General features: G+C 50.0%; 1 protein-coding gene across 1 annotated transcript in view; it reads left to right on the plus strand.

Moving 5' to 3' along the window:
* Window positions 1–2,586: 2,586 nt before the first annotated feature.
* sars2 (seryl-tRNA synthetase 2, mitochondrial) overlaps window positions 2,587–23,633 on the plus strand; it is a 41,678-nt gene continuing 20,631 nt past the window's right edge. The window contains exons 1-9 of the mRNA XM_072490042.1: window positions 2,587–2,894; window positions 4,727–4,822; window positions 7,577–7,606; window positions 10,657–10,797; window positions 10,906–10,960; window positions 13,024–13,087; window positions 17,833–17,938; window positions 20,350–20,397; window positions 21,459–21,567. Coding sequence (XP_072346143.1) covers window positions 2,601–2,894; window positions 4,727–4,822; window positions 7,577–7,606; window positions 10,657–10,797; window positions 10,906–10,960; window positions 13,024–13,087; window positions 17,833–17,938; window positions 20,350–20,397; window positions 21,459–21,567 — 943 coding nt within the window. The 5' untranslated portion in view covers window positions 2,587–2,600. The remainder of the gene's footprint in view (window positions 2,895–4,726; window positions 4,823–7,576; window positions 7,607–10,656; window positions 10,798–10,905; window positions 10,961–13,023; window positions 13,088–17,832; window positions 17,939–20,349; window positions 20,398–21,458; window positions 21,568–23,633) is intronic.

Here is a 23,633-nt window from a genome sequence, read left to right on the forward strand (position 1 = left end):
TTTTGTGGGAGCTGCCGAATGTGTGACTTAGCTCCGCATAGCCGAAACCGGAAGTCGGTGTCGAGCTTCTTGAGTGTTGTTGGAGCTGCACTCATCCAGGCAAGTGGAGAGTATTCCATTACACTCCTGACTTGTGCCTTGTAGATGGTGGACAGGCTTTGGGGAGTCAGGCGGTCAGTTACTCGCTGTAGTATTCCTAGCCTTTGACCTGCCCTGGTAGCCACGATATAAATTAGTCCAGTTCAGTTTCTGATCAATGGTAACCCCCCCAGGGTTTTGATTGTGGGGAATTCAGCGATGATAATGCCATTGAATGTCAAGGGGCAATGGTTAGATCCTCTTTTGTAGGAGATGGTCTTTGCCTGGCACTTATATGGCACGAATGTAACTTGCCACTTGAGCTGTAAATGAAGCAAACCTACTCTTCCTCTTTTGTACGGCCTGGTCCCTCTGTTGTTGTCAGCTTAATGCATTGCGTGCTTTTTATAAATTCATTCATGGCATGTCAGTAATTCTTCGCCGTGGGTCCAAAGGAAAAAAATGTCATCGATGTATCTAAACGATGTATCAAAACGACTACACAATGAGATCAACAAGTTCCATCCCACCATCAAACTCACCATGGTCTACTCTGCAAAAGCAGTTGCATTCTTGGACACACTCATCTCCATCAAGGACGGTCACCTCAGCACTTCGCTTTACCGCAAACCCACAGATAACCTCACGATGCTCCACTTCTCCAGCTTCCACCCTAAACACATTAAAGAAGCCATCCCCTATGGACAAGCCCTCCGTATACACAGGATCTGCTCAGACGAGGAGGAGCGTAACAGACATCTACAGACACTGAAAGATGCCCTCGTCCGAACGGGATATGGCGCTCAACTCATCAATGGACAGTTCCAACGCGCCACAGCAAAAAACCGCACCGACCTCCTCAGAAGACAAACATGGGACACAACCGACAGAGTACCCTTCATCGCCCAGTACTTTCCCGGAGCGGAGAAACTACGACATCTTCTTCGCAGCCTTCAACACGTCATCGATGAAGATGAACATCTTGCCAAGGTCATCCCCACACCCCCACTACTTGCCTTCAAACAACCGCGCAACCTCAAACAAACCATTGTTTGCAGCAAACTACCCTGCCTTCAGAACAGCGACCACGACACCACACAACCCTGCCATGGCAATCTCTGCAAGACGTGCCAGATCATCGACATTGGTACCACCATTACACATGAGAACACCACCCACTCGGCCAACGTTGTCTACCTCATACGCTGCAGGAAAGGATGTCCCGAAGCGTGGTACACTGGCGAGACCATGCAGACGCTGCGACAACGAATGAACGGACATCGTGTGACCATCACCAGGCAGGAATGTTCCCTTCCAGTCGAGGACCACTTCAGCAGTCAAGGGCATTCAGCCTCTAATCTCCGGGTAAGCGTTCTCCAAGGCGGCCTTCAGGACACGCGACAACGCAGAATCGCCGAGCAGAAACTTATACCCAAGTTCCGCACACATGAGTTCGACCTCAACCGGGACCTGGGATTCATGTTGCATTACATTCATCCCCCACCATCTGGCCTGCGAAATCCTACCAACTGTCCTGGCTTGATACAATTCACACCTCTTTAACCTGGGGTTACCCCATCTCTGGATATGTAAACACTTAATTAACTGCAAATGCTCGCATTCTAAGCATTGTCTTTAATCTTTGAATTTGTCTATATATATGTTTCTGGAACATACCTCTTCATTCACCTGAGGAAGGAGCAGTGCTCCGAAAGCTAGTGTTTGAAACAAACCTGTTGGACTTTAACCTGGTGTTGCAAGACTTCTTACTGATTTTTAATGGCCCGTAACCTCCTAGCTCCCCAGTGTTGGATTTGGGGAGGTACCCCAAAGCTGCACAGGGGCACCCCTCTCAGAAGTTCCTTACTGGCTGAACTTTGATACATAGCTGAATGGAGTTACGCCGCCCCTCAGCGGGAGAGCTCGGACTCCGCGAGAACCAAGAAGATATAATTTCCACACCATAGGTCCCGTATGTGATATGATACCCCAACCCCCCGACTGCACAACCCCCAGGTTAATCCCAAACTCCCGCCCCCTCCCCCCATGGATTTCACCCACCCCCAGCCGCACTGGACCCCCACCCCCTCCCAAGCCGTGGGCCCGACTCTAAGTCCCTCCCTTCCAGAGAGCAAAAGATTTGCAGGGCTATGGGCATAAGGCAGAGGAAATGCAACCAGGTGAGTTCCTCTTCCAGGGGACTAGGCTGGATGTGATGGGCTGAATGGCCTCCTTCTGCGCTGTGATCATTCCATGATTCTATGATAATAATATATGAAACTAACTCGTTGATAAGCGATGGGAAATAGTTCCACAGACTCTTTAAAAGAAGGTCTTTGAGGTGAAACAGTCCCTGGAGGTTTTACTGCAGAGAGCTGGGCTGGGCTGGGTCCCCATGGCACGTGCAGGGGAGCCCAGGCTGCCCGGCCCACCTCACGTCGTTGCGTCATCGCGGGCCGTCCTCGCCGATTGGCAGGCGGCCCGTGACGTCGCCGGGAGAGCGGAGTGCAGAGGTCAGCAAGATGGCGGCGCCCTGGTGGAAGGCGGCGTTGAGAGGCTGGGTTCGGTGTCCGGCTCCTGTCCTCCGGGCCCTGGGGAGCGGGGCCGGCGGCGCACTGGCCCAATTGGAGGTCCCCGCCGGCCGTGCCTTCTCCCGGGGCCACTGCAGCAGAAGCAGCCTGTACCAGCATGTGAGGGACGGGTACTCGGACAGACCCCAGCTGGACATGGAGCTGGTCTGCAGCCACACCCGGGCTGTGCTGGACAATGTGCAGAATCGCAAGGGGGAGCTGACCAGGGAGGATGTGGCTGACATCGTAAGTTCACCTCGCCTTTCTCTTCGCCTTCCCGTGTACCCTTACCCAACCCCCTCCCAATTTCCCATGTGAATCACACAATCCCTGCAGTGCAGACGGAGGCCATTCGGCCCCTCGTCGCCCCTCTGAAAGAGCTCCCTACCGAGGCCAGCTCCCCCGGCCTATCCCTGTAACCCTATTTAACCTTGACGTGGAGATGCCGGCGTTGGACTGGGGTGAGCACAGTACGAAGTCTTACAACACCAGGTTAAAGTCCAACAGGTTTGTTTTGATGTTACTAGCTTTCGGAGCGCTGCTCCTTCCTCAGGTGAATGAAGAGGTATGTTCCAGAAACACATATACAGACAAATTCAAAGATGCCAAACAATGCTTGGTCTTGTCTGCTTTCTTGCATCTTTGTCAGTGTCTATATGCGCGATCTTCCTGGAGATCCTCTCTACTTTGAGCCACTATTTAAACTGCACACCTTGGGACACTAGGGGGCAATTTATCATGGCCAGTCCACCTGACAGCACAGTGGCACCCTGGTTGGCACTGTTGCCTCGCAGCGCGAGGGTCCTGGGTTCGATTCCAGCCTTGGGTGACTGCGGAGTCTGCACGCTCTCCCCATGTCTGCGTGGGTTTCCTTCACGTGCTCCGGTTGCCTCTAATAGTCGAAAGATATGCATGCTAAATATGGCAGGGGATTGGGCTTCGGCAGGGTGCTCTCCCAGACAGTCGGTGCAGACTCAATGAGCCAAATGACCTCCTTCTGCACTGTAGGTATTCTGTGATTCTATAACCTGCACGTCTTTGGACTGTGGGAGGAAACCGGAGCACCTGGAGGAAACTGAGGCCGGAATTGAACCCAGGTCCCTGCGAGACAGCTGTGCTAACCACTGTGCCACCATGCCCCTATGTAAAGGCATGCAAATAGTGCTAGGTTTCACATGTTGCTGGTGACACACAGTTTTACCTCACCAGCACCTGCCTCTCAATATTGTCAGACTGGTTGTTTTGATGAGACCACATCTGGGATACTGTGTAGTACTGGCCTCCACATTTAAGAAAAGATGCTTGCATTGCAGGTAGAACAGCAAAGGTTCAATAGATTGTTCCCTGGGCTGAGGGGTTGTCCTGTGATGAGAGACTGAGAACATTGGGTCTATATTCTGGAGTTTAGAAGAATGTGAGGTGATCTCATTGAAACATTCACGATTCTGAAGGGGTTTGATAAGGTAGATGCTGAGCAATTATTTCCCTGGTTTGGGAATGTAAATCACGGAGCCACAATCTCCACATAAGGGGCAGATCATTCAGGGCTGATATGAGGAGAAATTGCTTCGCTCAAAAGATTTGTGAATCTTTGAAATTATCTGCCCCAGAGAGTTGTGGGTGCTCCATTGTTGAATATATTTAACGCTCCGGCACCTGTTCGGGTACACTGAGGGAGAATTCGGAATGTCTAATTCACCAAACAGTCTTTTGGGGCTTGTGGGAGGAAACCGGAGCACCTGGAGGAAACCCACGCAGACACGGGGAGAACGTGCAAACTCCGCACAGACAGTGACCCAGGTGGGAATTGAACCTGGGATACTGGCGCTGTGAAGCAACAGTGCTAACCACTGTGCTACTGTGCCACCCTATTGGCAGTAATCTAGGAATGAGAAACGTTGCTAGGAAACAAGGATTTAAGAGTGTTCCTGTGGCAAGGTCAGGAATAGCACAAAAGACGATGCAGAATGTAATTTTATCATAAAAGCTTTCCTGTCTTGAAATTTTGTTTGGAGTGCTTTGAAAACAGCACACTGATTCCACCTTGTTTACTGTTTCCAGTTATTCCTTCCCAACAGGTGTCCACGTGGAAACAGTTGATGAAAGCGAAGGAGGAAATAGAGAAGCTGGAGAACGAGAAAAGGCAAATCAGTGATTCAATCAAAGCCCTCCTGGTGAGTAAGAAAGAAATTCTTCCAAGATGATAGCATAATGATAACTGAAATGTCTTTACAACCCAACTAAATAATCTTTTGAAGTGTAGTCACTGTTGTTATGTCGGAAATACCATAACCAATTTGCACACAGCAAGCTCCCATAAACAGCAGTGTGATAATGACCAGACAATCTGTTTTTTGGGGTATGATGATTGAGGGATAAATATTGACCAGAACACTGGAGAGAACTCTCCTATTCTTTGCATATTAGTCTTATAATAATTTTTTATTAGTGTCGCAAGTAGGCTTCCATTAACACTGCAATGAAGTTACTGTGAAAAGCCCCTAGTCGCCACATTCCACCGCCTGTTCGGGGACACAGAGGGAGAATTCAGAATGTCCAATTCGCCTAACAGCACGTCTTTCGGGACTTGTGGGAGGAAACCAGAGCACCCGGAGGAAACCCACGCAGACACGGGGAGAACGTGCAGACTCCACACAGACAGTGACCCAAGCCGGGAATTGAACCTGGTACCCTGGAGCTGTGAAGCAACAGTGCTAACCACTGTGCTGCCCTTCTGTGCTACCGTGCCCTTCTTTAACCCTGAGAGGCTACGTGGAGCCTCGTCTAACCTCTCATCTGAAGGATGGCATCTCTGGGAGTGCAGTACTCCCTCAGTATTGCACTGGTGTGTCAATCTTGATTTTTGTTTTTGGCCCAGGAGGTTCTGCCTCAAGAGGCGAGTGTGTTACCAGCTGGGCTCTCACAACTATCTACTTCTGAAGTGTAGCCACTGTTGGAATACATGAACCAGGGCATCCAGTTTGTGTGCAACAAGCTCCCACACACAGCATAGAACATAGAAAATACAGCACAGAACAGGCCCTTCGGCCCACGATGTTGTGCCGAACCTTTGTCCCAGATTAATCATAGATTATCATTGAATTTACAGTGCAGAAGGAGGCCATTCGGCCCTTTGAGTCTGCACCGGCTCTTGGAAAGAGCACCCTATCCAAACTCAACACCTCCACCCAACACCAAGGGCAATTTGGACATTAAGGGCAATTTATCATTGGCCAATTCACCTAACCCGCACATCTTTGGACTGTGGGAGGAAACCGGAGCACCCGGAGGAAACCCACGCAGACACGGGGAGGACGTGCAGACTCCGCACAGACAGTGACCCAAGCCGGAATCGAACCTGGGACCCTGGAGCTGTGAAGCAATTGTGCTATCCACAATGCTACCGTGCTGCCCTGTTTGATAATAACCTGATCATCTGTGAGTTTTTGGTTGAGAGATAAAATTGACTTCGAGACCAAGAGAGGCGGGATGGAATTCCCAGCTCATCTTTGCAATAGCGTAATGTGATCTTTTACATCCATCCGAGAGAGCAGACTGGGATGTCAGCATCAAATTTGTGGCCACATCTTTAGAGTGGTGCTTGTACCTACGAACCCCCGACTTGGAGGCAAGAATGTTACCCACTGATCCTCAGCTGACACCGAGGTGTCATTGGGAGAAAACATGTTCACTTGATTTGTCAAAGTCAATATTTTCCCGCTTCAGTGGTAGAAAAATTCAACACACTCGTTAAGACAGAATAACAAGCTTTATTTTCGAAAACAACTGCTTGCAGTAATGGCTGAAACTTGAAGTCAGAGAGCAGTCAACAAAACTGCTCAGTCTTTCACAAGTTCCGCGCTTTCGCGGGGAATTAGCTCAATATTTATACATTAACTTTATCAAGATTATGTGACAACAGTATGGTCAGGAGTTTGATCGGAAATACAAACGGAAGCAAAGACCAGACCATGTTTGGTCATATCACTCATACCGTTATTTAGTCCTCGGAGGGAACATTGAAAGGTCAGAATAGACTTGTTTCTTCCTGAACTTATCTTTGTTTTAAATTCCTACGGCCCTGGGTTATGACGAGTTAGTTTTATCAGGAGTTGCCGAGGTCCGGTGTTTTGGAATGGCTCGACCTTCGCTGATATTTTCAGACTTCAAGTTATGCAGAGTTGGCCTACAGCCATACTAGTCTGAAAATAGTTAGGGCAGCATTCTTTACCTGGGCCTGGTGAGCTGGAAGGAGTAGTTTCAGTCTTTCTTGTATTGTATCAAACCTTTTGACCAGTTTTCCCATCATGCCATTACTTAATTCGTACCATATCACAGATTCAAGTAAACCAAAACTTTTACCTGTGTGTTTTTTATTGGTTTGTCTTTTAGCGGTTTGAGGTCCGGTGATGGATTACTGCAGGGAAGCAGGCTGGGTAAGGTAAAATTAACAGGATGATCTAGGGTGGCACAGTGGTCATCACTGCTGCATCACAGCGCCAGGGACCCAGGTTCGATTCCGATCTCGGATCACTGTCTGTGCGGAGTCTGCACGTTCTCCCTGTGTCTGCGTGGGTTTCCTCCGGGTGCTCCGGTTTCCTCCCACAGTCCGATGATGTGCAGGTTAGCTGGATTGGCCGTGATAAATTGCCCCTTAATGTCCAAAGATTGGGTGGGGTTATGGGGATGGGCCGGGGAATTGGGCCAACGTAGGGTGCTCTTCTGAAGGGTCGGTGCTGACTCGATGGGCAGAATGGTCTCCTCCTGCACTGTAGGGATTCTATCACCTGGATTTGTGTTTCTGAGCGCTGTGTGCAAGGAAAAGAAACTCGGGCAGAGTGGAAATGTTATCAAAGTAAATGTTCTTCACCTTTTTTTACTTTTAACAGAAGTATAACATTTGGAATCATTTGCTTTGTTGTTTGCAGGACAAGCACAATAAGGAAGCTCTTCAATCAGTAAGTACGACCTCTCTCATCAGTCAAGACTGGCTCGGCTGTCTATTGAGTGTCTCCATTAAGCAAATGAAGAATAAAGAAGCCTCTGATCTCCATTAGGTTGTAACCATCCCCCTTCACCCCATCTTAACCACATGATCTCATGGAAGAGGCTGAAGTCCTACATTAAAAGGGCAGGTCAAATAAGGGAGGCGAATAATTTATAAAATTCTACTCCAGCCCCTGAGGGAATCGAAACTAGTCCAGGATGTGAAAACTCTGATAGCCACTGTTACGATCTCCTTTGAGACCAATAACGTTTTTAAAAAATTGAAGAATTGCCGGGTGACCAAAGGGAAAAAATTCTCACTTTAAGACTTTTACCATAACAAGCAAACTAATAGCAGCATAGATCAAACACCACCTAACAGGCAACTAATGTGTTATTGGATCTAAGTCAGGTGGTGACGTATGAAACTAGACATGGATCCTTTTGCAGGTAATAGGTTTATTCACAGATCTCTGCCTCCTAGCAACCGATCCCGTGTCCCAGCTGTCCTTTTTTCTATTCTACATAGAACAGTACAGCACAGAACAGGCCCTTCGGCCCTTGATGTTGTGGCGAGCTTTGTCCGAAAGCAAGATCAAGCTATCCCACTCCCTGTCATTCTGGTGTGCTCCATGTGCCTATCCAATAACCGCTTGAAAGTTCCTAAAGTGTCCGACTCCACTATCACAGCAGGCAGTCCATTCCACACCTTAACCACTCTCTGAGTAAAGAACCTACCTCGGACATCCCTCCTATATCTCCCACCCCGAACCTGATAGTTATGCCCCCTTGTAACAGCTACATCCACCTGAGGAAATAGTCTCTGAACGTCCACTCTATCTATCCCCCTCATCATCTTATAAACCTCTATTAAGTCACCTCTCATCCTCCTTCGCTCCGATGAGAAAAGCCCTACCTCCCCCAACCTTTCCTCCTAAGACCTACCCTCCAATCCAGGCAGCATCCTGGTAAATCCCCTTTGCACCCGTTCCAATGCTTCCACATCCTTCCTATAATGAGATGACTTTTAAGAGGTCTCTTGTAAAATAAAACAAATGATCGATAAAATAACCTCATAGACATGGGTGACAGCCCCAGGTGGGACACTTACATTTAAATCCCATAGCTGCTGTCATGGGATTTAAACTCCTGTCCCCTGGATTACCAGTCCAGTTGGGGAGGTAGTGGCGCAGTGGTACTGTCACTGGACTAGTAATCCAGAGACCAGAGGTAATGTGCTGGGGACCCGGGTTCGAATCCCACCAAGGCAGATGGTGAAATTGAAACCAATAAATTCTGGAATTAAATTTGTGGTAAACATGAAACCATTGCCGATTGTTGTAAAAACAAAAAACAGAATAAAAACCTCTGGTTCACTCATGCCGTTTCGGAAAGGAAATCTGCCATGGTCTACATGTAACTCCAGATCCACAGCAATGAGGTTGATTCTTACTCCCCCTCTGAAATGGCCGAGGGAGCCACTCGGTTCGAGGGCAATTAAGGATGGGCAATAAATGATGGCCCGGCTAGCGAGGCCCACATCTGGCAGATGGGTAGCAATACAAAATCAAGTCGCACCTCCTGATTTTGGCCGGCTCACTTTCCAGCCCACGAGATTGAACCTTCCGATGTCCTTCGAAGATTGTTCCACTCGGACTGAGTATTCCAGAACAGACCAGCGACGCAACGCCCATCTCAGCAACTCTGTTCCTTAAACCACCAACGGTCCCACACCGAGTGGCAAAGGGATAGGACACTGGAGTCTTTAATCACTTACAAGTATTTATTTACAGTGCATACGACGCACTTCCCACAGGGGGGAGGGAACCACCTTTCAGTTTGATCCTCAAAATATATATAAGCCATGGATGGCACAGTGGCTGACACCGCTGCCTCACAGCGCCAGGACCTGGGTTCAACTCCGACCTCGGGTGACTGTCTGTGCGGAGTCTGCACGTTCTCCCCGTGTCTGCGTGGGTTTCCTCCGGGTGCTCCGGTTTCCTCCCACAATCCAAAGATGCGCAGGTTAGGTGGATTGGCCATGATAAATTTTCCCTTAGTGTCCAACGGTTAGGCGGGGTTACGGGAATAGGATGGGTGCATGGGCCTAGATAGGGTGCTCTTTCAGAGGGTCGGTGCAGACTCGATAGGCTGAATGGCCTCCTTCTGCAGTGTGGGGATTCTGTATAGGTGAGTCCCCAATTAATACTCACCACATGAAAACAATTAGCACCTAATTGATATGCAGTTAAGACAGAAGATTGTACTGGTCCTCATAAATACTATGCAGTTGCTATGTTTTATATATGGTAATGGTACCACAAAGGTATCATTCTCCGTTAGAGAGGGACAATTAGTTATATAACATGAGGGGCACCAGTCCAGTGTGGGGTGAGGCAAAGAGCAAGCCTCCACAACCTACCAGAGCCAGCACAGGAGGGATTGAACCTGTGCTACTGCCGATATCCTGCACCACAGTGCAGCCAACTGAGCTAACCGACCACATCACTTGTGATTATCAGAGAGGGAATTGGATACTGAGGGGAACTCCCCTGCTCCTCGTTTGAAATTACGCCGTGGGATCTTTTAAGCCTGCCTGAGATGGCAGACGCATCGTCAAGAGGGCAGCATTTCCGACAGTGCGGCACTCCCTCAGTACTGCACTGGTCAACCTTTGTGTGTGTGTGTGTGTGTGTGTGTGTGTGTGTGTGTGTGTGTGTGTGTGTGTGTGTGTGTGTGTGTGTGTGTGTGTGTGTGTGTGTGTGTGTGTGTGTGTGTGTGTGACACTTGAACCCCCGATCTTCTGACTCAGGAGGAGCTAGCGCTATCGTGATCCACGGCTGACGTTAGAAGGGGCCGACTGATTTTCTGCCTGTACTGAGCACTCCGTGAACCTGAGATGGATCTTCAGATTGCAAGATTAATTTGAAAAACGAAATTGATTAATAAGATGACGCAGATTGCTGGAAAGGGAAGGATGTTTTGAGAGATGTAATTCTTTTGCATTCTGTATTGAAAACAGCACCCTGACTTCTCGAGGCTGCGAGACCGAGGAAAGGAAATTCGCCTGGAATTAAATGCCCTCTATCAACAAGAGAGCCAGTTGGATGAACACTTCTATCTGAAAGCTTTGAAGCTACCCAACTGGACTCATCCAAGTGTGGTAAGGATTATTTTGTATTGATGTGTGTGACTTTCCTCTCCCTTCCCTGACTAGGTCTGGTTCACATCGGTTTCTTCTGCCGCTTACCTGCTCTCTCTTTCTTTGAAGCCTGTAGGTGATGAAAGCCAGGCTCGTGTGGTTGAAACAATTGGTGCTAAACCAGGTGAGAATGCTTTAGTTAATAATAACCTTCATTGGTGTCACAACTATCTGTGCGGAGTTTGCACTCTCTCCTCGTGTGCACGTGGGTTTCCTCCGGGTGCTCCGGTTTCCTCCCACAGTCCAAAGATGTGCAGGTTAGGTGGATTGGCCATGATAAATTGACCTTGGTGTCCAAAAAGGTTAGGTGGGGTTACTGGGTTACGGGGATAGGGTGGAAGTGTGGGCTTAACTACGGTGCTCTTTTCAAGGGCCAGTGCAGGCTCGAAGGGTCGAATGGCCGCCTCCTGCATTCTATGAAGTAGGCTTACATTAACGCTGCAATGAAGTTACTGTGAAAATCCCCGAGTCGCCACATTCCGGCGCCTGTTCGGGTACACAGAGGGAGAATTCTGAATGTCCAATTCATCTAACAGCCCGTCTTTCGGGACTGTGGGAGGAAACCGGAGCACCCGGAGGAAACCCACGCAGACACGGGGAGAACGTGCAGACTCCGCACAGGCAGTGACCCAAGCCGGGAATCAAACCCGGGTCCCTGGCGCTGTGAAGCAACAGTGCTACCCACTGCACTGCCCATCAATACCCACAGTATATGGAATGTACATAATGAACACCATTAACAAAGTGAAATATTGCAAGGCTGCTCCGCAATGTTATCAAGTAGAATTGAGCATCGAGTTGCGTAAGGAGATATTCGGGCAGGTGACCAGAAACCTGCTCCAAGAGGTAGGTATTAAGGATTAAAGAGGTTAAGGGAGGGTGTTTTCGAGTTTGAGGCCAAGGCAGCTGAAGGCGTGAACTTCGGTTGTGGCGTGTTTAAAACCAGGAATGCTCCCTGTGCCAGAATCCGAGAACTCTGAGAGATGTGGTGGGGTGGAGGACATTATGGTTGCTAGCACAATTGCTTCATAGCGCCAGGGTCCCAGGTTCGATTCCGGCTTGGGTCACTGTCTGTGCGGAGTCTGCACATCCTCCCCGTCTGTGCATGGGTTTCCTCTGGGTGCTCCGGTTTCCTCCCACAGTTGAAAGATGTGCAGGTTAGGTGGATTGGCCGCGCTAAATTGCCCTTAGTGTCCAAAATTTCCCTTCGTGTTGGGTGAGGTTACTGGGTTATGGGGATAGGGTGGCGATGTGGGCCTGGATAGGGTGCTCTTTCCAAGAGCCGGTGCAGACTCGATGGGCCAAATGGCCTCCTTCTGCACTGTAAATTCTATGTTAATCTATTACAGCGATGGGGAGGAGCGAGGCCACTTTTTCAGGGATTTGAAAACAGTGATGAAAATTTTTAAATCGGGGCATTGGTTAGCCAGGGGCCAACGTCGGTCCGAGCACAGGAGCAATGGGTGAATGGGACTTGGTGCTGGCTGGGACGCACGCAGCCGAGTTGTGGGTGACCCCAAATTTACAGAGGGTAGGGTAAGAGAGGCTGACCAGGAGTGAGCAGTCCTGTCTGGAGGTAACAGAAGCACGGGTGAGAGTTTCAAACTATTTTGCTCCTTCCAATTTTGGAGCTTCTGACCCAGAGCCCGAGATTTGCAAATATTTTACCGACTTCCAGTTAACCTCGGCAATTAACACACGCTCTGAATTGAGGTCTTGTGGCGCAGTGGGCTAGCGCCCCTGCCTCCGGGCCTGGTGCTCCGTATTCGAGCCCCACCCCCAGGACCTGACGGCCAAGAAAGGTGCATCCATAACACAACCTGCAATTCCTTCCAACACGCCAATGGCAGGAGGTAGGAGCAGGAGAGAGTCGTGGTTCGCCCTGAGGTGGAAAGGAAGTTGGCGCTTCCACCATCACTATTCATAGCTCCGGAATGCAACACGCAGGTAAAAGTGCCACAGCAACCCAGACTTCCTGATGGGACTGTGAAGCTCCTGCTGTAACACAATTGCTCTGATGCCCGCGAGATGTGCTTGAGGTTCTTACGGGAGCTGGGGAGTCGAATGTCCAGACGATGAGTGAGCAGTGCTGGGAAGGTCTGCCAATCCTGGAAAAGCCTCCCCTTTTAATTTGTGTCTGAAATCGCACAGGTCTGCTGACTTTTTCCTTCCTCCTTTATCTTCCAGTGTTTGATTTTAAACCCAAGGGCCATTTGCAAATTGGGGAAGACTTGGACATAATTCGACAACGGTAAGATGGGATGCGTCCAAATCCTGGTCTCCGTCAAGGTGCAATGGTAGAATGCGATAAAACTCCGCAGGGAGACGTCCAAACATTTGTGTTTTAGTTTTCAGTGGATTGACAGATTGGATCATAACCGATTTGTATCAGGGGTCAAAGGGGGATTTTACACCGTGGGAGTGAACGGGAAGGGATTCATTCCATTGGGAGTAAATGGAAAAGTGGTTGATCCATTGGGATTGTACATTGAAAGTCAATGGGGTTGCACCATTGAAATTCCAAATGGTGGGGCAGCTCGGTGGCGCAGTGGTTAGCGCTGCTGCCTCACGGCGCCGAGGACCCGGGTTCGATCCCGGCTCTGGTCACTGTCCATGTGAAGTTTGCACGTTCTCCCCGTGTCTGCGTGGGTCTCACAACCCAAAGATGTGCAGGGTAGGTGAATTGGCCTCGCTAAATTGCCCCTTAATTGGAAAAAAAAGAAATTCCAAATGGTAGGATTAAGCAGGTAGGAATTTGACGCACTGGAGTTCGATCCTGGCTGTTTGGTACTCGAATCCTGAAATCGGAATTTAATTTTACTGTTAATTCCAAGCTTTCCACTGTGCTCTATTGTAATTATACACCATGTTCGTACGTTCCCAACTGAGATCTGAACTAAGACCATAGTTGATATTTAGATGGTTAAACTGGGAACACTGGCATTAAGGTCGCAGGTGTGCAATATTACTTCTTTCCCTTTTGAGATGTCAGTGGCCTTCCACATTTCTCCGGAGTGCTTTAGGACCTTGGTCTGTGTAGGCCTGCACCAGGTAGGTCGGAGGCCCACTAAACCCTCATGGACTGACATGATGTAGGGAAGTTGTTCCCATTAGCAGGGGAGACTAGGACCTGGGGGCACAGCCTTAGAATAAAAGGGAGTCACTTTAGAACAGAGATGAGGAGAAATTTCTTCAGCCAGAGAGTGGTGGGTCTGTGGAATTCATTGCCACAGAGGGCGGTTGAGGCTGGGACGTTGAGTGTCTTTAAGACAGAAGTTGATAAATTCTTGATTTCTCAAGGAATTAAGGGCTATGGAGAGAGAGCGGGTAAATGGAGTTGAAATCAGCCATGATTGAATGGTGGCGTGGACTCGATGGGCCGAATGGCCTTACTTCCGCGCCTATGTCTTATGCACTTCAATGAGCAAGGTAGTGTCCCATTAACTAATTGATCTCCTCTAGCATTACTGGGTTATGGGGATAGGGTGAAGGTGTGGGCTTGGGTAGGGTGCTTTTTCCAAGAGCCGGTGCAGACTCGAAGGGGCCGAATGGCCTCCTTCCGCACTGTAAATTCTGTGATCTATGATACTCGCAATGTGTCCATAGCCTGGTTCCTATGCTTGGCTGCTAATGTAGCCTGCACCGTTAAGGCCACTGCATCGCGCAAGTGCCAGTCAATGACCATACGCACCGCCCTGACTTGGAAATATATCGGCCGTTCCTTCGCTGTCACTGGGTCAAAACCCTGGAACTCCCTCCCTAACAGCACATTGACTGCGGCGGTTCAAGGAGGCAGCTCCCCACCACCTTCTCGAGGGGTAATTAGGGATGGACGACAATGGGCTAGTTCCACCAGCGCAAATTACACCCCATGAAAAACTCGTTTTAAAAGGGGCACCCATGCAATTGGAGCTTCTGATGGCTGCTGAGGTCCATCAGAGGGGCAGTTCTAGCAGCCATAACATTTCACACTGCACCACTGTTGCTTTTTGATTTTTGGCATCATTATTTTGCATCTGTAGCAAAGTCTGATGCTTAGTCTGTGGTGGATGCAAGACATTTCTCCTGGAAAATTTCCCCTGGCCTTTCCAGGATTCAGTGATCCAAATTGGACACAATATCTCACCAGTGCCCTACATAGCTGAAATTTCTCCCCATCTCTGTCCAATACGGTTCCCCCCCCCCTATCCTGAGAGTGTGACCCCATTGCCTGCGAGTGAGTAAGTGCTCTGCTGGCGATGAATCCGTCTCTCCTAGGCGTTGTATTGTTAGAGCTGCCTCCCCATTGACTGTCAAACGGCAAAGGGAAGAATTAAATGGAGCTCCCGAGGCTCAGTTGCGTGTATTGTCGGTGCTTATGCCCGTTCTCGCGGGCAGTTCTGTCCATTGTTTCCATTCTTCACCATCTGCCCTGGAGCTGGCGATGACACACAATTTGAAGCCCCGTTACCGCAGATTGTTAACAAAGAAAAGTACAGCACAGGAACAGGCCCTTCGGCCCTCCAAGCCCGTGCCGACCATGCTGCCCGACTAACTACAATCTTCTACACTTCCTGGGTCCGTATCCTTCTATTCCCATCCTAGTCATGTATTTGTCAAGATGCCCCTTAAATGTCACTATCGTCCCTGCTTCCACCACCTCCTCCGACAGCAAGTTCCAGGCACCCACTGCCCTCTGTGTAAAAAAAAAAAAACTTGCCTCGTACATCTCCTCTAAACCTTGCCCCTCGCACCTTACACCTATGCCCCCTAGTAATTGACCCCTCTACCCTGGGGAAAAGCCTCTGACTATCCACTCTGTCTATGCCCCTCAGAATTAATCAGGACTGGTTTGTGGGCTTCTCACCGTTTCAGGTGTTTGAGTTCATTTGTTTTGAGAGAAATGGTTTGCCCTTCAGACCGAAAGAGAAAGCTTGCGGGCGGTTTCCTAATGGCACAGCTAATGCACTTACTGCTCTTCATGTAAAAGGCTTCCCGGGTTTAACTAGAGGCAGTCACAAGATGGCACTGTCTCCCCTCTCCTACTGTGCCCAGGGTTTCTTGTACTGGTTGTACAAGCACCGTCTCTCTCTCTCTCTCACTCTCCCCTCTCTCTCACTCTCCTCTCTCTCTCTCTCTCACTCTCCCCTCTCTCTCACTCTCCTCTCTCTCTCACTCTCCTCTTTCTCTCACTCTCCCCTCTCTCTACCCCCTCTCTCTCCCCCTCTCTCTCCCCCTCTCTCTCCCCCTCTCTCTCCCCCTCTCTCTCCCCCTCTCTCTCCCCCTCTCTCTCCCCCTCTCTCTCCCCCTCTCTCTCCCCCTCTCTCTCCCCCTCTCTCTCCCCCTCTCTCTCCCCCTCTCTCTCCCCCTCTCTCTCCCCCTCTCTCTCCCCCTCTCTCTCCCCCTCTCTCTCCCCCTCTCTCTCCCCCTCTCTCTCCCCCTCTCTCTCCCCTCTCTCTCCCCCCTCTCTCTTCCCCCTCTCTCTTCCCCCTCTCTCTTCCCCCCCTCTCTCTTCCCCCCCTCTCTCTTCCCCCCCTCTCTCTTCCCCCCCTCTCTCTTCCCCCCCTCTCTCTTCCCCCCCTCTCTCTTCCCCCCCCTCTCTCTTCCCCCCCCTCTCTCTTCCCCCCTCTCTCTTCCCCCCTCTCTCTTCCCCCCTCTCTCTTCCCCCCTCTCTCTTCCCCCCTCTCTCTTCCCCCCTCTCTCTTCCCCCCTCTCTCTTCCCCCCTCTCTCTTCCCCCTCTCTCTTCCCCCTCTCTCTTCCCCCTCTCTCTTCCCCCCTCTCTCTTCCCCCCTCTCTCTTCCCCCCTCTCTCTTCCCCCCTCTCTCTTCCCCCCTCTCTCTTCCCCCCTCTCTCTTCCCCCCTCTCTCTTCCCCCCTCTCTCTTCCCCCCTCTCTCTTCCCCCCCTCTCTCTTCCCCCCCTCTCTCTTCCCCCCCTCTCTCTTCCCCCCCCCTCTCTTCCCCCCCCTCTCTTCCCCCCCCTCTCTTCCCCCCCCTCTCTTCCCCCCCCTCTCTTCCCCCCCCTCTCTTCCCCCCCCTCTCTTCCCCCCCCTCTCTTCCCCCCCCTCTCTTCCCCCCCCTCTCTCTCCCCCCTCTCTCTCCCCCCCCTCTCTCTCCCCCCCCTCTCTCTCCCCCCCTCTCTCTCCCCCCCCTCTCTCCCCCCCTCTCTCTCCCCCCTCTCTCTCCCCCCCCCTCTCTCTCCCCCCTCTCTCTCCCCCCCCTCTCTCTCCCCCCCCTCTCTCTCCCCCCCCTCTCTCTCCCCCCCCTCTCTCTCCCCCCCCTCTCTCTCCCCCCCCTCTCTCTCCCCCCCCTCTCTCTCCCCCCCCTCTCTCTCCCCCCCCTCTCTCTCCCCCCCCTCTCTCTCCCCCCCCTCTCTCTCCCCCCTCTCTTTCCCCCCCCCTCTCTTCAAGCTCCACACGGACCCGGGACCAGGATCGAACCCGGGTCCTCGGCGCTGTGAAGCAGCAGTGCTAACCACTGCGCCACCGTGCTGCCCCCTTACCAGTAACCCCACCTATACTTTTGGACACTAAGGGGCAATTTAGCATGGCCAATCCACCTAACCTGCACATCTTTAGACTGTGGATGGAAACCGGAGCGCCCGGAGGAAACCCACGCAGACACGGGGAAGAACGTGCTGACTCCGCACAGACAGTGACCCAAGCCGGGAATCGAACCTGGGTCCCTGGAGCAGTGAGGCGCCAGTGCTAACCCACTGTGCTACCCGGATCCAATAAAAACCTGTCAATCTCACTCTCAATTTTTAATTGAACCCCAGCCTCAAAGGCTTTTTGGAGGGAGAAGAGTTTCAGAATCCCATTCCCCTTTCTGCGAAAAGTGCTCCCCACATCATCCCTGAATGGCCTCGCTCTACTTTTAATGTTCTGCCCCCATCTTGCGGAGTGCCTCGACCGGAGGAAACAGTTCCTCTGTATTTAAGGTGAGTGCACCTGCAAATGTGGAAGCTGATTTTGATTTTAAATGTTGGACTAAATTTGTCTGCCTTTGCTCCTTGCTAGGCGACTCTCACACGTCTCTGGCCACCGATCGTACTATCTGCGGGGGGCAGGCAGCGAGCTACAGCTCGCCCTGGTGCAGTTCACGATGAGCAAACTCCTCAGAAAGGTGAGCTACCCGAGTCTGAATCCTACTGAGTGTCCCTTTGTTCTGCTGTCTTCTCCATACCACAGCCCGCCCCTGCTGAAGGGATAGAGCTTTATGGACATTGAACACCCGGTAGTGCCTTTAGCAGGTGTCTGCCAACTGCGTGAGCCTAGCCGGTAACTGTGGACAGGTTATTTGACCATGATGCCCGGCACAGCTTAGCCCCACCTTGTCCTTCCGGGACATCATCAACATGCCTGATTCCAGCCCAATCACTGGATCAAGTGGAGAATGCTTGGCTGAGTTTCATACAAAATAAATACTTGCGTTTAAAATGAAAGCTGGTGGAGTCTGGTCCAATATGGTTTCTTAAAATAAAGTTAGAGTACCCAATTCATTTTTTTTCCAATTAAGGGGCAATTTAACGTGGCCAATCCACCTACTCTGCACATCTTTGGGTTGTGGGGGTGAAACCCACGCAAACACGGGGAGAATGTGCAAACTGCACACGGACAGTTACACAGATCCGGGATCGAGCCTGGGACCTCGGCACCGTGAGGCATCCGTGCTAACCACTGTGTCACTGTGCTGCCGGGTCCCATAAGTAATTATAAGAGGGAGACATACAGGTGCTTGAGAATGAGGAACTTTAGGGGCTGGTTTTGCACAGTGGTCTAAACAGCTGACTTGTAATGCAGAACAAGGCCAGCAGCGCGGGTTCAATTCCCGTACCGGACTCCCTGAACAGGCGCTGGAATGTGGCGACTCGGGGCTTTTCACAGTAACTTCATTGAAGCCCACTTGTGACAATAAGCAACTATTATTATTATTATTTCCAGGGTCACAGGACAAAGAAAGCAAGACTATGCAACTGAGCGCAACTAATCTTTCAGAGGGACAGCACAGGCATAATGGGTAGAATGGCCGCCTTCTGTGATCCAGGTCTCTCTGATCCTGTGATCTCTGTAGCGATGCCCCAGAGCGCTTTGCAGTCAGTGAAGCACTTTCTTTCCTTGGGACTGCTGCAATGTGTGAAGCACGGCAGCCAATTTGTGCGCAGCAAGCTCCCACAGGCAGGGATTTAATCGCGACCAGAAAACAAAAATCTGTTTTTTTAACAACGTTAACTGAGGGATAAATATTAGCACCAGGACACCGGGGACAACTCCCCTGTCACCGTATCACACACAGAAAAATCCCACAAACATCAATGAGGTAAATGATCGAGGTCATTCTTTCTCGGTGACGGAGCTTGAGGGATGAATTTAACCAGGGCGCCCGGGACCGCCCAGTAATCTTGATGCCACGGAATGTTTAACATCACAAGGAGGAGACTGATGCACGAATGTCAACTCGGATTGTGCGCACAGACTGCAGCGTCAACCCACCAGTTTTTAAAATAAATTTAGAGTTGCCCATTAATCTTTTTCCAATTAAGGGGGCAATTTAGCGTGGCCAAACCACCTACCCTGCACATCGCTGGGTTGTGGGGGCGAAACCCACGCAAACACGGGGAGAATGTGCAAACTCCACACGGACAGTGACCCAGAGACGGTACGTGTTAGACGTTTTAGTTGCTGTGATATGAAGAGTCTAAAGTTCTGTTCCTTTTTCACAAACACACATTTATTTCCTTCCAACAGCCTTTGCACAAAACTCTAACTACACATCACCTGACAGAGGCTCCTGAAGCTCTTTACATATCAGTGTCAATTAATGGATACTTAACATAAATTAGACAACTAATTGCAATGTCTCTTATCCCATTACTTAACAGTGCGAACCTGGGACCTCGGCGCCGTGAGACAGCAGTGCTGACCACTGCGCCACCGTGCTGCCCTTCAACCAACCAGTTTGTGAGTCAGAGAGCGCTGTGCACAATGGCGGATAGTTGGAGGAGATTTGAAAGAAATTTATTATATTTTCCATTTCCAAGCTGGGATTTGAAACTGATGCCAGCTGTTTAAAATCACTGTGGAACGTAACACAGTCATTGTCTTCAACAGCCTAGGGATTGGACGGAGAAATTGCCGCTACGTAAAACATGAGTGATTGCCACAGTAATTGTTAAAGCATAGGGCGGCACGGTGGCACAGTGGGTTAGCCCTGCTGCCTCACGGCGCCGAGGTCCCAGGTTCGATCCCGGCTCTGGGTCACTGTCCGTGTGGAGTTTGCACATTCTCCCCGTGTCTCCGTGGGTTTTGCCCCCACAACCCAAAGATGTGCAGGGGAGGTGGATTGGCCACGCTAAATTGCCCCTTAATTGGAAAAAAAATAATTGGGTACTTTAAATTTATTTTAAAAAAATAATTGTTGAAGCATGAAAAACTTTACTATTATTGGCATATTTTGTCATGGACCCCCTAACTTGGTAATTGTGTGAACAGATGGATTCGGTACTGTCTCATGCCCTGTGATTTTACTCTTCACAGGGATTCATTCCGATAACTGTGCCAGACATGCTGAAAGGGGCTGTGTTTGTAAGTACAGAATTTCATTGAATTTACGGGTGCTCCGGTTTCCTCCCACAAGTCCCAAAAGACGTGCTCGTTAGGTGAATTGGACATTCTGAATTCTCCCTCTGTGTACCCGAACAGGCGCCGGAATGTGGCGACTAGGGGCTTTTCATAGTCACTTCATTACAGTGTTAATGTAAGCCTACTTTTGACAATAAAGGTTATTACTACAGCCATTTCATCAGAAAACAAAGTAAACTTTCTGTGTGCAGCACTTTTCACAACCTCATGTCGTCACCAATGCACCTTACAGCCAATCGCAAACTCTATTTGTAATGTAGGAAAATGGCTGTGGTAGCCAATTTGCACACAGCAAACCAGCAATGTGATAAATGACTGGATAACTTATAATGTTGGTTGAGGGATCAATATTGCCCTGGACACCAGCGATAACTCACCTTCTCCTCTCGCGATAGCGCCACGGGGTTTTGTTACACCCAGCTGAGAGTGTGACGGGGCCTCGGTTTACCATCTCACCTGCTAAACGGCACCTCCAGCGGCGCTGCATTCCCTCAGTCCTGCAGGGAGAGTGTCGGTCTAGAATACGTGCTCGGGTTCTGTGCGTGGGTCTTGAACCCACAACCTTCTGGTTCTGAAGCAAGTGGGCTTACCCGCTGAACCACGGCGGAATCCCGTGAGCCTCAGCTGTGTATTGAATGTCCCTGCGTGGTTGCCAAGTCCCGTTGCTGATGCAAAACAGACTTGGAAATATGGAGTCTTACAGTGCGGACAGAGGCCATTCAACCCATCGCGTCTCTGCGGGCTCCTTGAAGGAGTTATCCGATTTAGCCACGTAACCTAACATTTTCCTCCTAAATCTGCAAATCAGTCCTCTTAATTGCGTTTTGAAACGCTTGTTTATGCTCCCTTTTCAAGCAGTGTGTTCCAGATCTTAACAGTGGCGCTGTGTGTAGAACTCATTTCCACTCTAGTTCTTTTGCCAACTGTTCTAAATCTTAAGACCTCTTGCTTAACATGGCAGAACACAGAGGGTCTCTAAACATGTCAAATTCCTATTTTTACAGGAGGGCTGCGGGATGAGACCCAATGCCAAATCCTCCCAGGTTTACCAGATTGATCCCACTCGTTTTGAAGATCTCTGTCTGGCGGGAACAGCCGAGGTTGGCATCGCAGGTACATCCGTCCCACAAGATAGGCTAGGAATAAAGTTGCATGGACTAGGCTTGTATTGCCTTGAGTATGGAAGTTTAAAGGTGATCCAATTGAGGTTTCTAAAGGAGACTAAAGAAGTTGGTCGGGTAGATAGGGAGGAACTATTTCCTTTGGTAAGTGGGCAGCACGGTAGCAGAGTGTTTAGCACCGTTGCTTCACAGCTCCAGGGTCCCAGGTTCGATTCCCGGCTTGGGTCACTGTCTGTGTGGAGTCTGCGCGTTCTCCCCGTGTCTGCGTGGGTTTCCTCCGGGTGCTCCGGTTTCCTCCCGCAGTCCAAAGACATGCAGGTACGGTGAATTGCCTATGCTAAATTACCCCTTCGTGTCCAAAGTAGGTTAGGTTGGGTTACGGGGATAGAGTGGAGGTGTGAGTATAGGATAGAGGTATGGGCTTAGGTATGGTGCTCTTTCCAAGGGCTGGTGCAGGCCCAATGGGCTGAATGGCCTCGTTCTGCACTCTAAATTCTATGGTAAGTGGGGGGGGGGTTTACAAGTTATTAAATTCAGAAACTTAAGAGCTCTGTGCACTTAACAAATGCACTGTAGCTGTTCGTTTAAGAAAATTCAAGGGTGGGGAAAGAAGGCATTCAGCTCGTGGGACCTCGTCCCTCGATGCCCAACGTGTAGCCGGCAGCTTTCAAGAAAGAGCCCCCAGCTCACTACATCCCACTTTCCGAGAAAATGGATATAATGCCCTTAATCGCTAAACTCTCAACTTTTGAAGCTTGCAACATGGCGCTAGGGTCCCAGGTTCGGTTCCCGTCTTGGGTCACTGTCTGTGCGGAGTCTCCAAGTTCTCCCCATGTCTGCGTGGGTTTCCTCCGGGCGCCCCGGTTTCCTCCCACAAGTCCCGAAAGTCGTGCTGGTTAGGTGAATTGGGTATTCTGATTTCTCCCTCAATGTACATGAACAGGCGCCGGAGTGTGGCGACTGGGGGATTTTCACAGTAACTTCATTGCAGTGTTAGTAAGCCTACTTGTGACAATAAAGTTTTTATTATATTATGTATGCAATTCCAACATTCAGTACAAACTGCTCACTCTCAGCAACCTTGACACAAATGCATTGTGTGTGAGTTTCAAATTTAATTTTCAATCATTTAACTTTCTTTTCTCTAGTTTGCTTTCTCGGTTTCGTTTTGCAAAATATTCTCCTTTTACTTTGTATCGTAATATTTAAGTTCGCCTATCAACAGCAACATCTTGCATTTATATGACACCTTAAAAGCAGTGAAAGTTCACAGGACTGTTATCAACCAAAAGTTTGACATTGACCCTCGCACGGCGATATTAGGGCAGCTGTTCAATAACTTGGTCAAAGACATTGTTAAGGAGGTGACGAGTGAGGTGGAGAGGTTTAGCGAGGGAACTCCCTTTTGCGAGAAAGTTTCCGCACTGAATCTGCGATGGTAGACGCCGATCTTTCAGAAAACCGAACGGGACATAATGAGACAACTAGGAGGACCAGTTGCACGATTAGTTACAACTCCACATTAATGGGGACAGCGCTGTGAGGAGGACTGTGTAACTTGGCCACTTGTACTCGAGCTTGATGTAATTCGGGGGGTATAAATGTGAAGGTGGCGGCGGGGATGTGTTACAATTCACTCGGGGAATCTCTCTACCTGCCTGTTGTAACCTGGAGCTATGGATAGTGATGGTCGAGGCTCCGACATGCTCTCTCTCCATCACACGGCTCACCAGCAATCTCTGCCGCTCTAGCCGCCTGCCTTGGCGTGTCGGGAAGGATTTTGCAGGTTGACACACTCGACCTGCTTGGCCCCGTTACGAACGCACCTCCCTTGCCCATCACGTCCTGGGGTGGGACTGGAACCCGTAGCTTCCGGCTTAGAGGCAGGGACGCTAACCCCACGGCGCCCCAGAAAACCTCCAACAAAAGTGAGACGGACACGACTGAATCCAATCGGTTGAACTGGATTGAAACCTCTTTACCTAAGGAGTGGTAAGAATGTGGGATTCACTATCGCGAAGTGTGATTAAGGCAAAAAAACAAAGCATTGACAGGGAA

Source organism: Scyliorhinus torazame, chromosome 25 (genome assembly GCF_047496885.1).
Source record: "Scyliorhinus torazame isolate Kashiwa2021f chromosome 25, sScyTor2.1, whole genome shotgun sequence".
NCBI lineage: Eukaryota > Metazoa > Chordata > Chondrichthyes > Carcharhiniformes > Scyliorhinidae > Scyliorhinus > Scyliorhinus torazame.